This window comes from Monodelphis domestica, chromosome 1 (assembly GCF_027887165.1).
Source record: "Monodelphis domestica isolate mMonDom1 chromosome 1, mMonDom1.pri, whole genome shotgun sequence".
In the NCBI taxonomy this organism is placed as follows: domain Eukaryota; kingdom Metazoa; phylum Chordata; class Mammalia; order Didelphimorphia; family Didelphidae; genus Monodelphis; species Monodelphis domestica.
This window is the reverse complement of record NC_077227.1, coordinates 8,731,089-8,747,760: the sequence shown is the minus strand read 5'-3', so window position 1 is coordinate 8,747,760 and position 16,672 is coordinate 8,731,089. Positions and strand designations below refer to the sequence as shown.

The window sequence follows — 16,672 nt, the reverse complement described above, 5'->3', positions numbered from 1 at the left end:
GAGCCAAGCAGAAATCACAAGATGACAGGCACAAACTGAAAGGCGGCTCCATCCCAAATGCTCAAATGGGTGATTTGTGCCTGCTCTGTGAGAGAGCCTTCAGACACAGGGAACTTGAGCCCCACATCATGATGTCAGTTTGGTCTCTGAGTATGAAGGATGACAATGAATTGTGTGAATCTGGGAAAAATCATTTAACCTCTTTCTGTCTCAGTTTCCTCAACTACAAAACGGGGTAATAAGAGCATCTACTTGCCAGGACTGTTGTGAGGATAAAATAAGCTACCAGTGGTAAATGCTTAGCATAATGCCTGGTGTGGAGCAGGCACTTCCTAGGTGTTCTGCTCCCTTCCTCCCTTCTGATTTCTCTTAAAGACATCACCATCACTTGTTCTCTCCAGTTCATTCCCTTATTGTTATCCTTGACTTCCCCCCTCACTCCCCACGTAGCCAATTCCAGTCTGCCATTTCTTCTTCTGAATCTCTTGCACTTGACCCCTTCTACCTGTATAGCTACCACCTCAGTTCAGTCTCAGAAATCTCCACCTAAATTAGTCCAATAGTTTCCTGAGTGGTTTCTCTGACTCAATAGTTCTCCCTCTTGTATTCTGTGATCCAGTCAGCCTGGCTTCCTTCCTGTTCCTCACACAGGATATTCTATCTTTCATGTCCAAGTTTTTGTACTGTCTTCCCCCATACTAGGGATGCACTCCCTAGTACACTTTTCCTTTATTATTTTAAAATGATTCTATTTTATTTCATTTTCTCATTCTCTATTTCAAAAACTACAGACCAATCGCCTTAATGAACAGATGCAAAACTCTTAAATAGGAGACTAGCAGAAAGACTCCAGCAAGTGATCAGAAGGATCATTCACCATGATCAAGTAGGATTCATACCAGGGATGCAGGGCTGGTTCAACATTAGGAAAACCATCCACATAATTGACCACATGAACAAGCAAACCAACAAGAACCACATGATTATCTCAATAGATGCAGAAAAAGCCTTTGATAAAATACAACACTCATTCCTATTGAAAATACTAGAAAGTATAGGAACAGAAGGGCCTTTCCTAAAAATAATAAACAGTATCTTAAACAATCAGCAAGTATCATCTGCAATGGGGATAAACTAGAAACCTTCCCAATAAGATCAGGAATGAAACAAGGACGCCCATTATCACCTCTACTATTTGACATTGTACTAGAAACACTAGCAGTAGCAATTAGAGAAGAAAAAGAAATTGAAGGTATTAAAATGGGCAATGAGGAGATCAAGCTGTCACTCTTTGCGGATGATATAATGGTCTACTTAAAGAATTCTAGAGAATCAACTAAAAAGCTAGTGGAAATAATCAACAACCTTAGCAAAGTTGCAGGGTACAAAATAAATCCACATAAATCACCAGCATTCCTATATATTTCCAACACATCTCTGTAACAAGAATTGGAAAGAGAAATTCCATTTAAAATCACCCTAGACAATAGAAAATACTTAGGAATCTACCTGCCAAGACAAACACAGGAACTATATGAACACAACTACAAAACATTTTCCACACTAGATCTAAACAACTGGAAAAACACTGATTGCTCCTGGGTAGGACGAGCTAACATAATAAAAATGACAATCCTACCCAAACTAATTTACTTATTTAGTGCCATACCTATCAAACTACCAAGAAACTTTTTTACTGAATTAGAAAAAAACTATAACAAAGTTCATTTGGAAGAACAAAAGATCAAGAATATCAAGGGAAACAATAAAAAATATGTGGAAGGGGACCTAGTAGTGCCAGATCTTAAACTGTACTATCAAGCAGTGGTCATCAAAACAATATGGTACTGGCTAAGAGACAGAAGGGAGAATCTGTAATAGACTTGGGCCAAGTGACCTCAGCAAGACAGTCTATGACAAACCCAAAGACCTCAGCCTCTGGGACCAAAATCCACTATTTGACAAAAAGTGCTGGGAAAATTGGAAGACAGTGTGGGAGAGATTAGGTCTGGATCAACATCTCACACCCTACACCAAGATAAACTCAGAATGGGTGAATGACTTGAATATAAAGAAGGAAACTATAAGTAAATTAGGTGAACAAAGAATAGTATACTTGCCAGATCTTTGGGAAAGGAAAGACCAAGCAAGAGTTAGGAAAAATTACAAAATGTAAAATAAAATTTCGATTACATTAAATTAAAAAGGTTTTGTATGAACAAAACCAATGCAACCAAAATTAGAAGGGAAGCAACAAATTGGGGTGAAATCTTTATAACAAAAACTCTGACAAAGGTCTAATTACTCAAATTTAATATCAATTGTACAAAAAAGCAAGCCATCCCCCAACTGATAAATGGGCAAGGGATATGAATAGGCAATTTTCAAATAAAGACATCAAAACTATCAATAAGCATATGCTTGTCAGCTCCAGGAGGGGGGAGAAAAATCCCAAATCATGTAACCATGGAAAAATATTTTTTTCCTTTTTTCATTTAGAATATTTTCCCATGGTTACATCATTCATGATTCCCCCTCTTTCCTTCCCCCTCCTGAATCCAACAAGCAGTTCCACTGGGTTGTAAACGTATCATTGTCAAAACCTACATGGAAAAATATTCTAAATAAATTAAAAAAAAAAAGACCAACTCATTAGTGACTAATGGTCATTCATCCATTTCCAAATGGGCTACCATCCAGCTTAAGGAGACCATAGAAACAAAATCTCTGCTTGTCACTGGATGATTCTAACATTCTCCAGGCAAATCCTGATGTTTTATTGAAGAACACGGCAACACAATAGCCACACGTTTGCTCATTTCACATGATATATTATTCCAGTAATACACAGAAAATCCAGGAGAAGAAAGGCAGAGAACACAGCTCAAAACTGCTTCAAGAGGCCTCTCAGATTTTTCACCATCATCCAAAATCAAACCCTCTATTTGGTTTGATATATTTGTAATTTGGGATTCTTTTCTGCAATCTAATATCCAGGAAATTCTCTAGAAATGTGATTATGTTTACTTAGCCTAGAGCAGACATTTTAGCTATTTTCTCCCACCTCTTTAGGATGTACTTTTCCTACAATAAATTTCTCCTAAATTAAAAAGTTCATACACAATCTCCTTTATCCTGAGAGCTAACAGAAGAATATTGCCTCTGGAAACTCCTAGTGAGGTTCATGCTATCCTTTTTCCTTCCAGGACCTGGGATGTTTTTGGTGCCGATGCTTCCTCCCCCTGCAGCAGATGGTCCGAGAATGGCTGTGGCCGTAACAGTTGTCGGCCTGGCAATGAGCCAGTGGCTGAGCAGGACCCCAGACAACACGCATGACACGGGCTGCCGTGAAGCCTGGCCAGCTAGAAGGGCCCTGCCGCTTCAAGGACACACGGTCACTTGGATCCAAGAGAGAAGCAGCAGGGGGTGTTAAGCCGGAGCAGCAGAAGAGTCTATTTGTACTGCTATGGGTCCACACTCATGAATATCTCCCCCATTTCTCACTGCGTAATACTTACTGCTCACACGTCAGGATTGCATTTGCTGGGTTTGCTAAAGCCCCACAGTCCTCTCTCCACACTCATAAACACCCACTACTCTGTTGTCACCCCTTACATGGGAAGCATCTTTAATGACTAGGACTGCTTGGGCTGGGTGGACCCAAAGTCCGACATGGAGGCATTCTTAGTAATGTGGAGGCACTCGAGGGTGCGGCCTCTAAAAGCATCCAGTGCCTTTGGGGAGTCCATGGAGGGCCGCTGTGGCTCAAGGATTCCTCAAGCCAGGCCTTATCTCTCCAACGGAATGTGCCTAGGCCTCAGGGCAGGGCAGGCCACGCTTTGCCCTTTGCAGGGGGCCCCAGAATGGCTTGGGCTGGCACAGCCTTTTAGAAGCTGAGGCTGCTTCCCAGCCATGCCCCACCCAGGGTCAGGGGATAGCTTGGTGAAGGCTGGAAACCATAACTGCAGATCAGTTGGGGGCAGAACAAAAATGAGAAGGCAGCAGGACGATGGCATCTTGTTGCCCTGGCCCAGAGATACCCCACCTGGAGGCAATACCAGTTCTACAGCCAGGGTTTACAAGACAATTTGCATGTGTTCCAACGGAGCCCCACAATAACCTGGGAAGTGGGACCTGCAGGTATTCCCATTTCACAGATGAGGAAACTGAGGCTGCAAGAGGGCGAGGTCCCAGCCAGAACCTCTCTGCTTTTCCTGCTTCCAACCACTGCCCAGCCTGAACAAAGTGCCCAGTACAACTCCTGCCCTGCCAGTAGGGAATTTTGAGAAAGTGTGAAGAGGACCCACAGGGTGGCAGGAGACAAATGCCATTTTCACAGAAAGGGAAGAGAATGGCGTCTTAGACCTGAGGCCAGTGAACTTCCCTTCCCTTCCTGACATGCCACTTCGAGCTCTTAGAAAAGGAAGTGGTTGATCAAGGAGGGAACTGAGGGTTTCATGAAGAACGAGTCATGCCAGGCCAAGCCTGTGGCCGGCTCTTCTCGCCAGGTTCCTGGGAACACTGCAGTTTGCTGGATTTTAGTCGCGCATCCCCCAGTCGCCGGCTCTCGTGGAAAAGATGGAGGCCTGATGTTCACACCCGGGAAGGGCAGAGGTCGGCCCGAAAGTCTACACTCGGGATCCCCTCTTGGCCCGGGGCTCCTAATATTTCAAGTTGTGCCTGAAGAAGGTACGGAGAGCACACTTCTCACAACTGCCGGACTCACAAAGCTGAGCCCGGGCGATGGTTAGGATACAAAATAACCTCCACAGGCCAAATCTAATCAAATAAAGGAAGACAAATGTTTGTTCAAACCCTCCGTGCGAAGATGGGGGAGGCGCGCCTGTCATCTGTTCAGCTGAAAAGATGTGTGCCAACCCTGGGCTGAGGCAGCCGAGGAGGTGGTAAGAAGGGGGCAGCATGGGCAGTCCCGTCAGACTCTGCCCTGGGGAGGACCGGGATGGTGAAAGATCCTATGGGACGCCACGGCAGTGGCCGTTGTCTAGTGTCTGAAGGCAGGTCCTGTTGGCAGGGCTGGGAGCAGTGGGCAGAATATGCCCTCCATCCAATTTATGCCTATTGTTGGATGGAAAAACTGCCTGATAATTGGGGCTTCTCCCAAGAGCAATGCTACCCCTGGAGAGACAAGGGAGGCCCCTCGAGGAGATTCCTGTCCAGTCTGGCCAGAGGCCCCTCCAGACTCACAGATTTGGGGTCATTCCCAGGATAGCCCAGAGCTGGACCTGGAGCCCTGCTGCCTACAACTCTGGGCAAACTCCCAGGCCTGGGGCCTCAGTTTCCTCATCTGTAAAATGGGGCCCTGGATAATCTGCCTAGATTTCCTCTGAGCTCCATAATGTCCAGTGAAGGTCATCCCCAGGGCCTGAGATCCTTGGGGAATGGCTGACCAGTACCACACATGGACAGGAAGGGGGGCCCATTAGGGTCCCTGTCTGGCTGGCCCGCTCACCTCTGAGAGCACATCCCTTCCTGCCTCAGTTGGTGGAGGGTCTGGATATGGCTGACCACAGGGAGCGGGGCCTGGACTCCTCAGTGTTCGGGGGCACACGAAAACTCCCCAGCCGGGCACACCTCCAAACCCGCAGGAAGGTGGGCGCTGACTTTGGTCGCTGCCCCCTTCCTGGACCAGAGCCCGGCAGGGCCTCAGGCCTCCCAGGACCTCCCTGCAGCTGCCATCAGGCCGGGTCTGGGGGCGCCTGGGGACACGTGGCCGTGGCCTGGCCCTAGTGGTTGTGTCCAGACTGTCCTCGGGACGAGCATCTTGCTCTTTTGGTCCTTCGCCCTCGGAGGGTCCACAGGGACCCCCAGATCTCTCTCTAGGACATAGGACACACAGGTGTCAGAGTGGGGCGTTCTAGAGGGAGGCAGGGGGCCCCAGGCCGGGATCTCTCACTCCTGTCTTCCTCCGAAAGAGGGAATGCTGCCCCAGGGGGGCAGGCCCACCCTGCTTCACTTTTCCCCTCCGGACTCCTGCCGGAAGGGGAGGGGGATGGGCCGGGGGAGGAGGGTCAGGTGACTTCTTCCGGGCCTTAGCTTCTCCATTAGTAAACAGGGCAGGGGGACGAGGGGGAGGAGTAGCGCCGCTCTCGGGCCTCAGTTTCCCCTCCTGTCACCAGGGCCCGCTCTCCGCCCTCCCCCAGCCTCAGCTTTCCGCCTCTTTCCCCTTTTCGTGCCCAAGGGATCTCTAAGCACCTTTACCTGGGAAATCCCGCTCCGACTCCTACTCGTACTCCGGGGGCGCGCTCACGCGCGCTCGTGCTCAGCCTGCGCGGGGTCCCAGACACGCGCCTACCAACGGTCGGACTCGGCACAGCATATGAATTCTGGGCCCGGCACGCGCAGCGGGTTCGGCGCGGTTTGGTCCCGGGCTCTCGCCGTCCTTCCGCCAGCCCTCCTCTTGCGCACGCGCATGAGTATGGCCCCGCCCCCTCCCCGGAAGCCCCGCCCCGCCGCCGCTCTGCTCCAATCCCTTCTCCGTCCCCCGGCGTTGCCAAGGCGACGAGCGAACGCGCGGCGTGCCGGAGGGAGGAGGAAACCGCGGGACTGGCTAGGAGACCGAAGGGCGGAGGCGGGGGGGCGGAGGGCTCGGGCCCGGGCCCCCTAAGCTGCGGAACATGGATTCTCAAAGTAAGTGGTGGGGCCCCGGGGAGCCGGGGGAGGGGGCGCCGGGAGACGAGCTTGCGAGCGCGCGCGGACCCTGAAAAGGATCCGGGGGAGGGGGCTAGAGGACCTCCAGCCACCGCGCGGGGCTGCGGGGCGGCCGGATGGCCGCGACCCGCTGGACCCTGCCCCTCCGGCCCCGCAAACATCGGGGGGTGGCCTCAGGTGAGGACCCCGGCCCCAAGCCCATCCTGGGACCGAGCCCCTAGTGCTGCCACCGACCGGGAAACTGAGGCTTTGATGGGGGAGGGACTTGGCCCAGGGATCTCCGGAAAGCAGAGGCTTGGGAGCCGATGAAAGGCACGGATACCGTCGGGATTCCCGGCCCGGCGTCGCCTTGAAAAGTGGGGGGGCCCCTAGAGAGCCCCATCATCCCGCAGGCGGGGCGCGCCCGCCGGGCCTTGCCAGGGGTTCAGTGCCTGGACCGATCCCTCTTTCCTGCTGTCCCAAAGAGTGCTCACCCACTGAGCCGTTACCAGGGGTCAGCGCCCGGACAGGTGTCCCTGGCTCTCGGACTGGCGCTCCCCCTCCGCTGCTTCCAGGCTTCTCCAGAAGCACCTCTTCAGCAGCAGAATCCCTACCAACCGCCTTATGACCTTAAGGAAAAGCTCCTCCGGTCTTGAAAAAGCTTCTGGGCCAACATTGCCCCAAAGTGTTTCCTTTTCTTTTTCCAGCCTCGCATTTGTGTTAAATGACTTTTTAAGGGGGTTCTCAAGCTCCCTATCCTGTACAATTAGATAGAGGCAACGAGGCTCCCTCTTCGGTTAGTTTCTAGACGTCGGACTGATGGTTGGCCAAAAGCTTGGCATGCAGAATTGTCCTCTAGGGTGATCAGTCGTTTTCTAGCGTTTTCTCCCAGTTCCCCTGTTGTAGCTGCCAGATCTAAGAGACCTTAACCACTGTTTACTTCCAGGTTGTGCTTTCCCAAATCCTTTTAGCAAGCTAGCCTCTCTACTTAGAGATTTCAAAACCAATATCTCAGAGGGCTGTTGTCCACCCAGTACACTTCCTCTTGTAAACTATATGAGAGGCAAGAAGATCCTCACCAAAATGTCTTGTCTGCAAGGTTTCTTTGTTTTCCAGTAGAACCAGTCTTTTAAAGATGTTCTCTAAGTTATGAATTGGGGTTGCTTGATTGGAGACACCTTGTATGTAACTTTATGTCTTCCTAGATAGCAAGAAGTGTTTGACTTTTTGTTTTTATATCCCCATGTGTCTGTCGAAATACTGGACTTGTACTGCATGTAGTAGGTACTGAATGAGTTCTTGCAGATAGAATGAATCTGTATCTTTAGTCTCTTGTGTTGTTAGTATCTTGTCTAGAATTGGAAATTTTCCAAGGGACTTTGAAAGGAGCTGGCCTGTCTAAACTCCTTTCCATATCAGATGGATGATCAGAAATAATCACAGCCTTGTCTTGAATCAAACAAAAATAATGCTGTCCAGTGTCTTTAAGAGAAATGAAAGACTTAAAATAAAAATACTAGAACGTTAGACTGTTCACAGTAAGGATTTCTTGACATGTCTCTCTTCTTATACCTACTTTTCTCTCATGGAATTCAATGAGTGATTAAATATTCAGACTCATATTTAATATGATTATACTTCTTTCCAGTTCAAAGTTATAGTATCTCACATGTAACTTCATAGAAATCCAAAAAAGATCATTTAAAAAATTGTGATCCACAATCTATTGATTAACCGTAAGATTCCCACATAACTTAATTGTTCAGTGGCTCAGACAGAAAGCCAGTCACTGCTTGCTTTGGGAGATAGTTTTGTGGAATAAGAGACCAACCATACCTAGGGGCATCTGAAACCATTGAAAGGCACAATCTTAGAACCAATGGAATCAGAATCCAGAAAAAAGCAAACTTTTTTCACTTTTCTTAATTTATTTTGCTTGAATTTCTGTCCACAGAAGGATTAATATGGAAAAATATTTTACATGATTGCACATGTAAAATCTATATCAGGTTGCTTACCATCTCAATTGGTTGGGGCCAGAGAAGGAAGAGAGAATTCAAGACTCAAAATTCTTTTTAAAATGTTGGAAATTTTTTCCATGTAATTGAGGAAAAAAATTAAACTAAATTAAATCTAAAAAGAAAAGAAAGGGGAAATCTTTACATTCAGTGACACTTTTGCTTCTGAAGACTTTCTGAAAGATAGCTTCTCCTCTTGAATAAATGTGTAGGGAGTGCTTAGCCTGGGAGTGCTTTGCTTACAAAAGATTTCGGTTATGGAGAGGAATCAAGGCGACATTTTACATATAGCATTGAGTAGAAGACAGCAAAGTAGTGACAAGCAGGAATCCTGCTTAATTACTTTGAAGGATTAAATATATATTGAAGTACACTGCCATGAAAATTAGAAATAGCCCCCAAGTCAGTCTTTTCAATTGCATTTCCACATGCTTAGTTTTCTATTACTTTTAGGCATGACCTTTATTAAGTGAATCATTAAAATCAAATAAACATAAACTGCTTAAATCCCACAGCCAGACAGTACTCTGCCAATACCCAGATGATGACAGGGGTCTACTACCATTTGCAGAATAATAGCAAGTCAATGATCCAAGAAATAGTTCCTTAGGGAAAGGCCAAATTAAATGAGTTCCCAACCTTGAGCCACCAAATGAAGCCTTGGTGCTTGAATTTATATCTTTAATGATTTTTTTTCTTAAACCAGCTCTGCCAACCACAAACTAAGCCATAGGTAGTGATACTCCAGAGCCACATTCTACTAAAGATTAACATTCATTCTTCAGAGACCATATCAAATCACTAGGAGGTTGTCTTTCTTTCAGCCCCACCTGCCTGGGGTTTTCCTGAGTAGCACTTGGTTGCTGGAAATCTCCCTTCAGTGCCATCTAATAGAGCTACAGATTCTTCTTATAGAGATTCAATATATGTACCCACATTCTCTTTCTGTCTGGGTGTTAGCTCTGATTTTCTTGGCTTGAGATTTGCTCTGTGGTCTTCAAACCTCCCACAAGTATTCTACAAGGGGAATTATGTTTCTCTCTTTGGGCTTGAAGTGTTATTTGTACAATTTGTTCTGCAAATGTTGGTGATGATGAAAGGTGGTTTGTAGGGATGAAGTGGAAGAAGACTTACCATACCATTTTTTCCCTCTTTTATTTGTCCCAAAATGAGGTGATCATGAGCCATCCAGCCTTAATTGAACTAATAATGTAACAGTAAGCATGCCTGATGAACAGAATATTGTGCTAAGTGATGAAGAGATGGAAGGCGTTTGAGGTATAAGCCCTGAGTACTTTGTGGTGGTTGTTCAGTGGGGACTGACTCTTCTTGGCTCCATGCACCAAAGTGGGTTTTTTGCTTTTGTTTTGTTTTGCTAGGATCTTGGAGTGGCTTGCCTAGCAAATCTTTTTGTTAGTCAATCTTAGGTTAAGTGACTTGCCCAAGGTCACACAGGTAGGAGGTGTCTGAGGCTGGATTTGAACTCACCTCTGCAGTGTCTGACACCATTGATCACCTTGTCCTTCTGGATTCTGTCTCTTCTCTTGGTTTTCCAGTCTCTTCTCTCTAGGTTCTTCTCCTACCTGTCTGACCTCTTCTTCTCCTCAATCTTTCCTGGATCTTCATCTTAGGTCATGACCTCTAGCTGTGAGTTAGGAATCTGTTCCAGACTTTCTCTTCTTTCTCTATACTTACTCATACTTGGTGATCTCAGGTGATCTCAGGAAATCCCATGGGTTCAATTCTCTGTGCAGTGGATTCCCAGATCTATATATATGCAGATTTAGTCTCTTTCCTGAGATATAGTCCTATGTCATCATCTCTATACAGAGCATTTTAGAATGGATCCCTAGTAGATGTGTCAGACTCACCATGTCTAAACCAGAGCTGATAATTTTTCCCCTCCTGGCCCTCCCCTTGTCCAGATGTTCCTATTCCTTGTTGTGGGCCCCACCATCCTTTCAGGTTTAGAAAACTGATGTTACTTTCAACTCCTTTCTCCCCTTGCCCCCATCTACCCAATTATTCTCCATGTCAGGAAGTCCTGGCATCCCTGTAATCCTGTTGCCTCTAGCAAACCCTCGCTTTTTGATCATTTTTCCTCTCAGTGCCATGGGTGACTATAGTTCCAAAGTTCAGGAAGGCTGCTGATCTGTGGGTGGGAGGACATCACCCACTGGGAATTCCTCTTGAGGATAAAATCACCCATCTAGACCAGAAAAAAGAGATCAAGCCCCACTCTGGTCCTTATACAAAGCAGGCAGCAGTGTTTTCTGAACTCACAACAGCCCCTTTCCCTCTATGGAGAATTAAAGTGAGACCAGTCAGTGAGGGATTGGTAAAAGGTTTAACTTTTACCTTCTGTTTTAGTATCATTTCTAATATAGAAGAGCAGCAAGGGCTAGGCAATTGGGGTTAAATGACTCGCCCAGGATCACACAGCTAGGAAGTGTCTGAGGCCAGATTCGAGCCTAGGTTTTCTGGACTCTAGGCCTGGTGTTCTGTCCACTGAGCCACCTAGCTGCCCTAGATGAACTGTCCTCTAAATTAAAGGGTTGTAAAGAATTGTGGCTGCTAGATTGATGGGATATTGGCTAAAGTGAACTGCTGGTGGTTGGAAGCAACATGCAAGAGAAAAGTCAGTGACAACTGCTGGGCCTTTTGCCTCAAAATTAGACAGGCTTTGAGGGCTCATTTAGTTTAGGATGGCTTGAAATGTGTTCACATGCACAGCTGCGGTAGTTAATATGAAGTGACCAAGAAGTCCCTTGGGCTTTTATAAGGAAAAATCCAGCGGATCACTCAGCTCATATGGAAGTTGGAGACGGGGCTGCCTTGTAAGTCAGAACTCTGATCTCAGTGTTTACAATGTGCCAGAGACTCTCCAGATGATGTTAATGAATGGACATCTCTGGTGTTACCTTGATGGTCCAGTCAAAGAAGATATTGGAAACTGGGCTCTTTCTTGAACCAAGCAGATGTGACAAGCGTCTCAGTCAAGCCTTGGAGTGTGCTTCAGGGTCATTTCTAAGAATGGCTCCATTCTGCAATGGACTGGGAATGACTGGGGATGGCAGGCTTTTTGTATTTGCAGTGTTTCCACATCCCGGCATCCTGGACCATCTTTCTAATGTAGGAAGGAATAAGAAATGCCTTCTCTCTGGCTTTCTATTGTAAGAATTCAAATAAATATTTCTACTCAGATATATATATATCTTCTAAAGTTTATTGGAAGGGTAGACAAATGTTCCTAAGTAACCTGACTGCGTGGTGCCTAGCCTGCCAGTCTCTTTCTCATTTCTTCTTACCTCACCTGCCTGCTCTGTTCCTGACTTCTCTGTTCTCCCCCTCAGAAGCCCCACACCTTGACCTTTATTGATGCACAGTATGAAGAGGGATGCAAAACTGTGTTATCTCAGGAATGTTTGATAGACAGGTAAAGATCCTGAGGAGGGGGAGGGGATAAACTTCCTTGACACACTATTTGCTGACCTTTCCAAAGTGCAATTTCTATGGTAAATCATGCCATAGACTTTCTCGTTTCTTTCTAGAATCACTAAATGTCAGAGATGAAAGGGAATACAGAAGCCCTTCAGCCCATCCCTATGGAACGAGAATTCCAGCTGCATCATGCCTAATAAGCCATCAGCCACTCTTTTTTGGAAGCCTCACCTTACTTTTTCTGAGAGAGCTGCTTATTTCTGCTGGAGATGCTCCATTTTACTGCTGGAGAGTGTAATTGTTAGGAATTCTTTTCCTTACATCAGGTCTGCATTAGCCTCCACCTTTTCCATCCATCACAAGGAGAACCATCTAACCTCTCAGTCACACAATCCTTAAAATGCTGGAAGACAGTAATTCAGTAAACTTACTTCATGACTCTTTTGTGCGAGATTCCAGGGATACCAAGACCAAAAGGAAATAATCCACATACTTAACCATGTCAGGTTTTATTGGGGGAATACAACATGTGCAGAGATAAGGAGACTAAGGAGACATGGTCAGACAAGTAGGAGAAGAACCTAGAAAGAGCAGGGTCCAGAAAACTAAGAGAAGAGACAGACTCCAGAAGGACAAGGTGATCGGTGTTAATTACTACTGAGAGGCCAAGAAGGATGAATTAGATTTGCTGATGAAGATTCCTGGTATCTTTGGAGAGAGTAGTTTCCATGGATTCAGTAGGTCCAGGCCTAATGCAGGACTTAAAAGAGAATAAGAGAAGAGAGAAAGTGAAAGCAATGAGTGTAGATGGCTTTTTCAAGGAATTTGACTGAGAAAGGGATGAGAGCTCTAGGAGACTAGTTAGTGGGGGTGCTGGATCTAATGAGGATTTTCTAAGGAAGGAGAAGCATTGGGCACATCTGCAGGTGAAGTACAAGTCAAAGGTCCTCAGCTGAGAGGGTCAGAGGAGTATTGGCTTGGGGAGAGAAGAGGACATCTGGAATAGCTTCTGTGATTTGTGGGACAGAAAATCAAGTTGGGAGGAGTCAAGGAGTAAAATGATTGCCTTGTTGCAGTGAGGATCCAGCTGAGATCAGATTAGATTAGGACAAATCATTTAGACAAAGTCCAGTCCCTCTTTTACATCTCAGCTCTTTCAGCCCTGGAGGATAGTGATCCGTTCCCCTCCCCCAAGTCTTAATGGCCAATGATCCACTTACTTTTCAATAGAGATTCTCATGGCCTCACCCTGTGCCTGATACCTGGCCAATGTTTAATAAAAAAAGCTTCCTCCATAGAATCTCATATGGTATAATCTTGAGGTCCGTCATCATCCTGTTTAATAATAAGGAAAGCTGCCCCGGTGCCTAGCTCTGTGCTAAGCACTTTACAAACATTATCTCATTTGATTCTTACAGCAACTTTTCCAGGAAGGTGTTGTTATTAGCCTCATTTTGAAGAGAGGAAACTGAGGCAGCCAGCAGTACAGTGACTTGCCCTGGGTCACATAGCTAGTGAAAGTTTGAAGCCAGGTTTGTTTTTAGGTCTTCCTGGGTCCCTGCCTAATCCATGCAAACTGCCTGCTCCCTCCCTGCCTAAAAAGGGATCCTGGCACTAAACACCCTTAGGGTAGAGGGTGTTCTGATGGTCACCTCCCAGGCCTTTTGGCTGCCATGTCATCCTGATGATTCTTATTGAGCTTGTCATCCACCGAATCCCCCAGATCTTTTCATGGAAAAGGTCATTGAGCTGTTAACCTCTATGGAGGTCCAGTCATTCAGTGATCAACTAAGGCAACCAACCATTGTCATCCAGTTTCAGGCTCTCCAGCTTTTCCATTAGAACAGAAGCTCCTTGAGGGTAGGAACCATTTTTCTTTTGTCTTTGCAACCATACCATCTGACGTTGTGCCTGGTACACAGGATATGCTTGATGTGTTGATGCTGTTGGAAACCATTTCTGTCCCTTTGTGCAGGTGGTTTCTGTACCTGAAGTGCACTTACTCCTTACCTCAATGTCTCGGAATCCCTCCCATCCTTCAAGGCTCATGTACTGGCAGTGGGAGGACTTGCCGCCCCAAATGTCCCCCAGAGCATTGGGTCCCAGGGGAGGAGCTTCCACATATTCTGAGAGGGATACAGGAGAGGAAAACTGGCATCTGGAGAGAGGCTTGGAGAGTTACAGGCAATCCTGCTCAGTCAGGGCCCTCCGTTTAAAGAGGCCCATCGGCGAAGAGTGTCAGTGCCAAGGAGCAAGGTGTGGCCTTGCTCTCAGTAGTTTGCAAGGCCATTTGGGGATGAGGGTTTTTGATTTCCTTTGTCACTAGCCTGTAGTGGTCTAATTGACTTAAATACTTTTTCTCCCTGCTGGTGGGAGTCAGACATTAATTAAATGGTAGCTGAAAGGATAGGATTTCTATCTCAAAAAATAAGGTCTATTCTTTTGCTCCCTGATGGCCTATGGAGATGGGTTTTAGGCTTCCTCCTGGCCTTTGATCCAACCTTATTTCCCATTGCACCTTGGGACTCATCCTCCATTCTAGTCAGAGCAGTCTTCTGCCAGCCACTATACTCATTCTCTTGGGCTTAAAATCTACCTGAAGCTCTTGGACTTCTCCAGCTTACTCCCTTTTCTTCCAAAGTGCCCTTATTGCCCACTCTGCCCTAGAGCATCTACATCCTTTTTAATCAGTAAGCATTTATTAAACATCTGTTGTGAGGACACGAGTCCAGTTCTGTGGAGGAGACTATGGGATGTGCATAAGTACACGCTGCCTGAGGATTAAGAGAATACATGCAGATACGTACTGAGTCAATACAAAGCGTTGGGGAGGCAGGGCACGAGCAGTCAGAGGGGATCGGGAAAGGCTTCCTGAAGAAGATGGTACCCAACCTGGATGGATCTTCCTGAGGCAGTTGAACTGTGCTATCTATCTGTGGGCTCAAGCCACACTCAGTGCTTTTGCCAGACCTCTCTGGGCCTCTCCCCTAGTGCTGGCACACATGCAGAGCAAAGCACAGGGGCAGCGGGATGGTGGTCATATTCCAGAACTAGGGTCAGTGGATGAGAGGGAGAATTGCCAAGAGGCAAATTTAGGCTGAAGTCAGGACAAACCCGGCAACTGGAGCTGTCCCACAGGAGGGCAGGATGTGTTGAAAGATGATACTGTAGGTCCTCCCCTCTTAGGGATTACCCAGCAAAGGCTGGATGAACACTTGTGAGGTGTTGACAGGCAGGAGCCATTCTTGTTTAGGTCTACCTGACTCCTGGAGCCCCTTCCCGGCCCAAAGTTCTACATGAGTGAGACAGATAGACCTTCCTTGTGTTATCCTCTCATTTAGAGACTAAACTGAGCTAGTTTTCTGCAAATGCATGTCATTCTCTGTGGACAAATCTCCCTCTCCCTCCTCATATGAATTTTTTTGTGTGCCTTTAGTCTCATTCCTAAGATATGTAGGAGGTAGCTTGAGCTGTCTTCTAAGAGTCAATAGTTAAATTTCTAGTGTAAGCATCTACACCTCAATAATCCACAAAAGCTACAGATTACCGCTAGATTTTACTGTTTTGTTGACTGTCGAGACTTCAGAAATAGGTGGAGAAAACTAATGATGTAATTTAGACCTTACAGTGTGTGGAGTCTATATATATATTTCAGAGAGCTGGTTGTTAAACATTTACCAACCAGCACAACCCTGCTCCCATTTTTCCTAGGCTAAATTTCCCCATAGAATTTTAGTCATGGGCCCTACCATGGAATTCATCTTTCTGTTTCCCATAGTTGTTATCTCAGTGGCATCTACTTAATAGGTGCTCAAGAAGAATTTGTTGAATGATGACCAGTGAGATAATATTTGTAAAGCACTTTGCAAACCTTAAGGTGTTATTTGTGCCAATTATGAAAAAAACAATGTTTCTGAAAACCAAAAAAGGCTAGAAATGCTAAAGGAAGTAATGGACAAAACGAAGATAAGCTTCCTGTTTACTGAAGCGTGTAACAACTAGCAATAAGGATAACAACACAATTCCAAAAACGTAAAATTACTTAAGCTTTTGGCATAGCTGGAAAACAAATCAGAAAGAGTCAAAGATAACATGAAATAACCAGGAAATCCTCAATGGGTGCATTTGAAATGTGCACTAGGCAGTGGATGCCTTGTTTCAGAGGATTTTAATCACATCAAGAAAACTAGAGCTAGGGAAAGGATACTGTGCTGTTCCATTTTGTGACAACCTTAGGGGCCTGGCCCCAGGTTTCTGAGAAACCATTTCCGAAGCACCCCTATAAAGAGTTAGGTGACCTGGTGCAGGCTGGGAAATGCTAGTGTGACAAGTCATTTTTTAACTAAAACCCTTACCTTCTGTCTTAGAATTAATACATATTGGTTCCAAGACAGAAGAGCAGTAAGAGCTAGGCAACTGGTGGTAAGTGACTTTCCCAGGATCACACAGAAAGGAAGTGTTTGAGGACAGATTTGACCCCAGGCCTGGCTCTCTATCCCCTGAGTCACCTAGCTGCCCTAAGCCACTGGTTTTGTTTATTTAGTTTTAGAAAGTTTAATTAATTT

At 46.1% G+C, this 16,672-nt stretch overlaps 2 protein-coding genes across 7 annotated transcripts in view; one reads left to right on the top strand and one right to left on the bottom strand.

The window, feature by feature from the left end:
• DHX32 (DEAH-box helicase 32 (putative)) overlaps window positions 1-6,432 on the bottom strand; it is a 51,404-nt gene extending 44,972 nt beyond the window's left edge. The window contains exon 1 of the mRNA XM_001367677.4: window positions 6,220-6,432. The gene's annotated coding sequence lies outside the window, so the exon portion shown is untranslated. The remainder of the gene's footprint in view (window positions 1-6,219) is intronic.
• A 12-nt stretch (window positions 6,433-6,444) lies between these two features.
• Window positions 6,445-16,672, top strand: part of FANK1 (fibronectin type III and ankyrin repeat domains 1) — a 72,386-nt gene continuing 62,158 nt past the window's right edge. The window contains exon 1 of one of the 6 annotated variants that reach the window (XM_007478232.3): window positions 6,445-6,648. In XM_007478232.3, the coding sequence (XP_007478294.1) occupies window positions 6,636-6,648 (13 nt within the window). In that variant the 5' untranslated portion in view covers window positions 6,445-6,635. Of the gene's footprint in view, window positions 6,649-6,692; window positions 6,847-16,672 lie in introns of those variants that run through there. The other 5 variants (XM_001367757.3, XM_056795220.1, XM_056795215.1 and 2 more) reach the window with 5 other exon arrangements.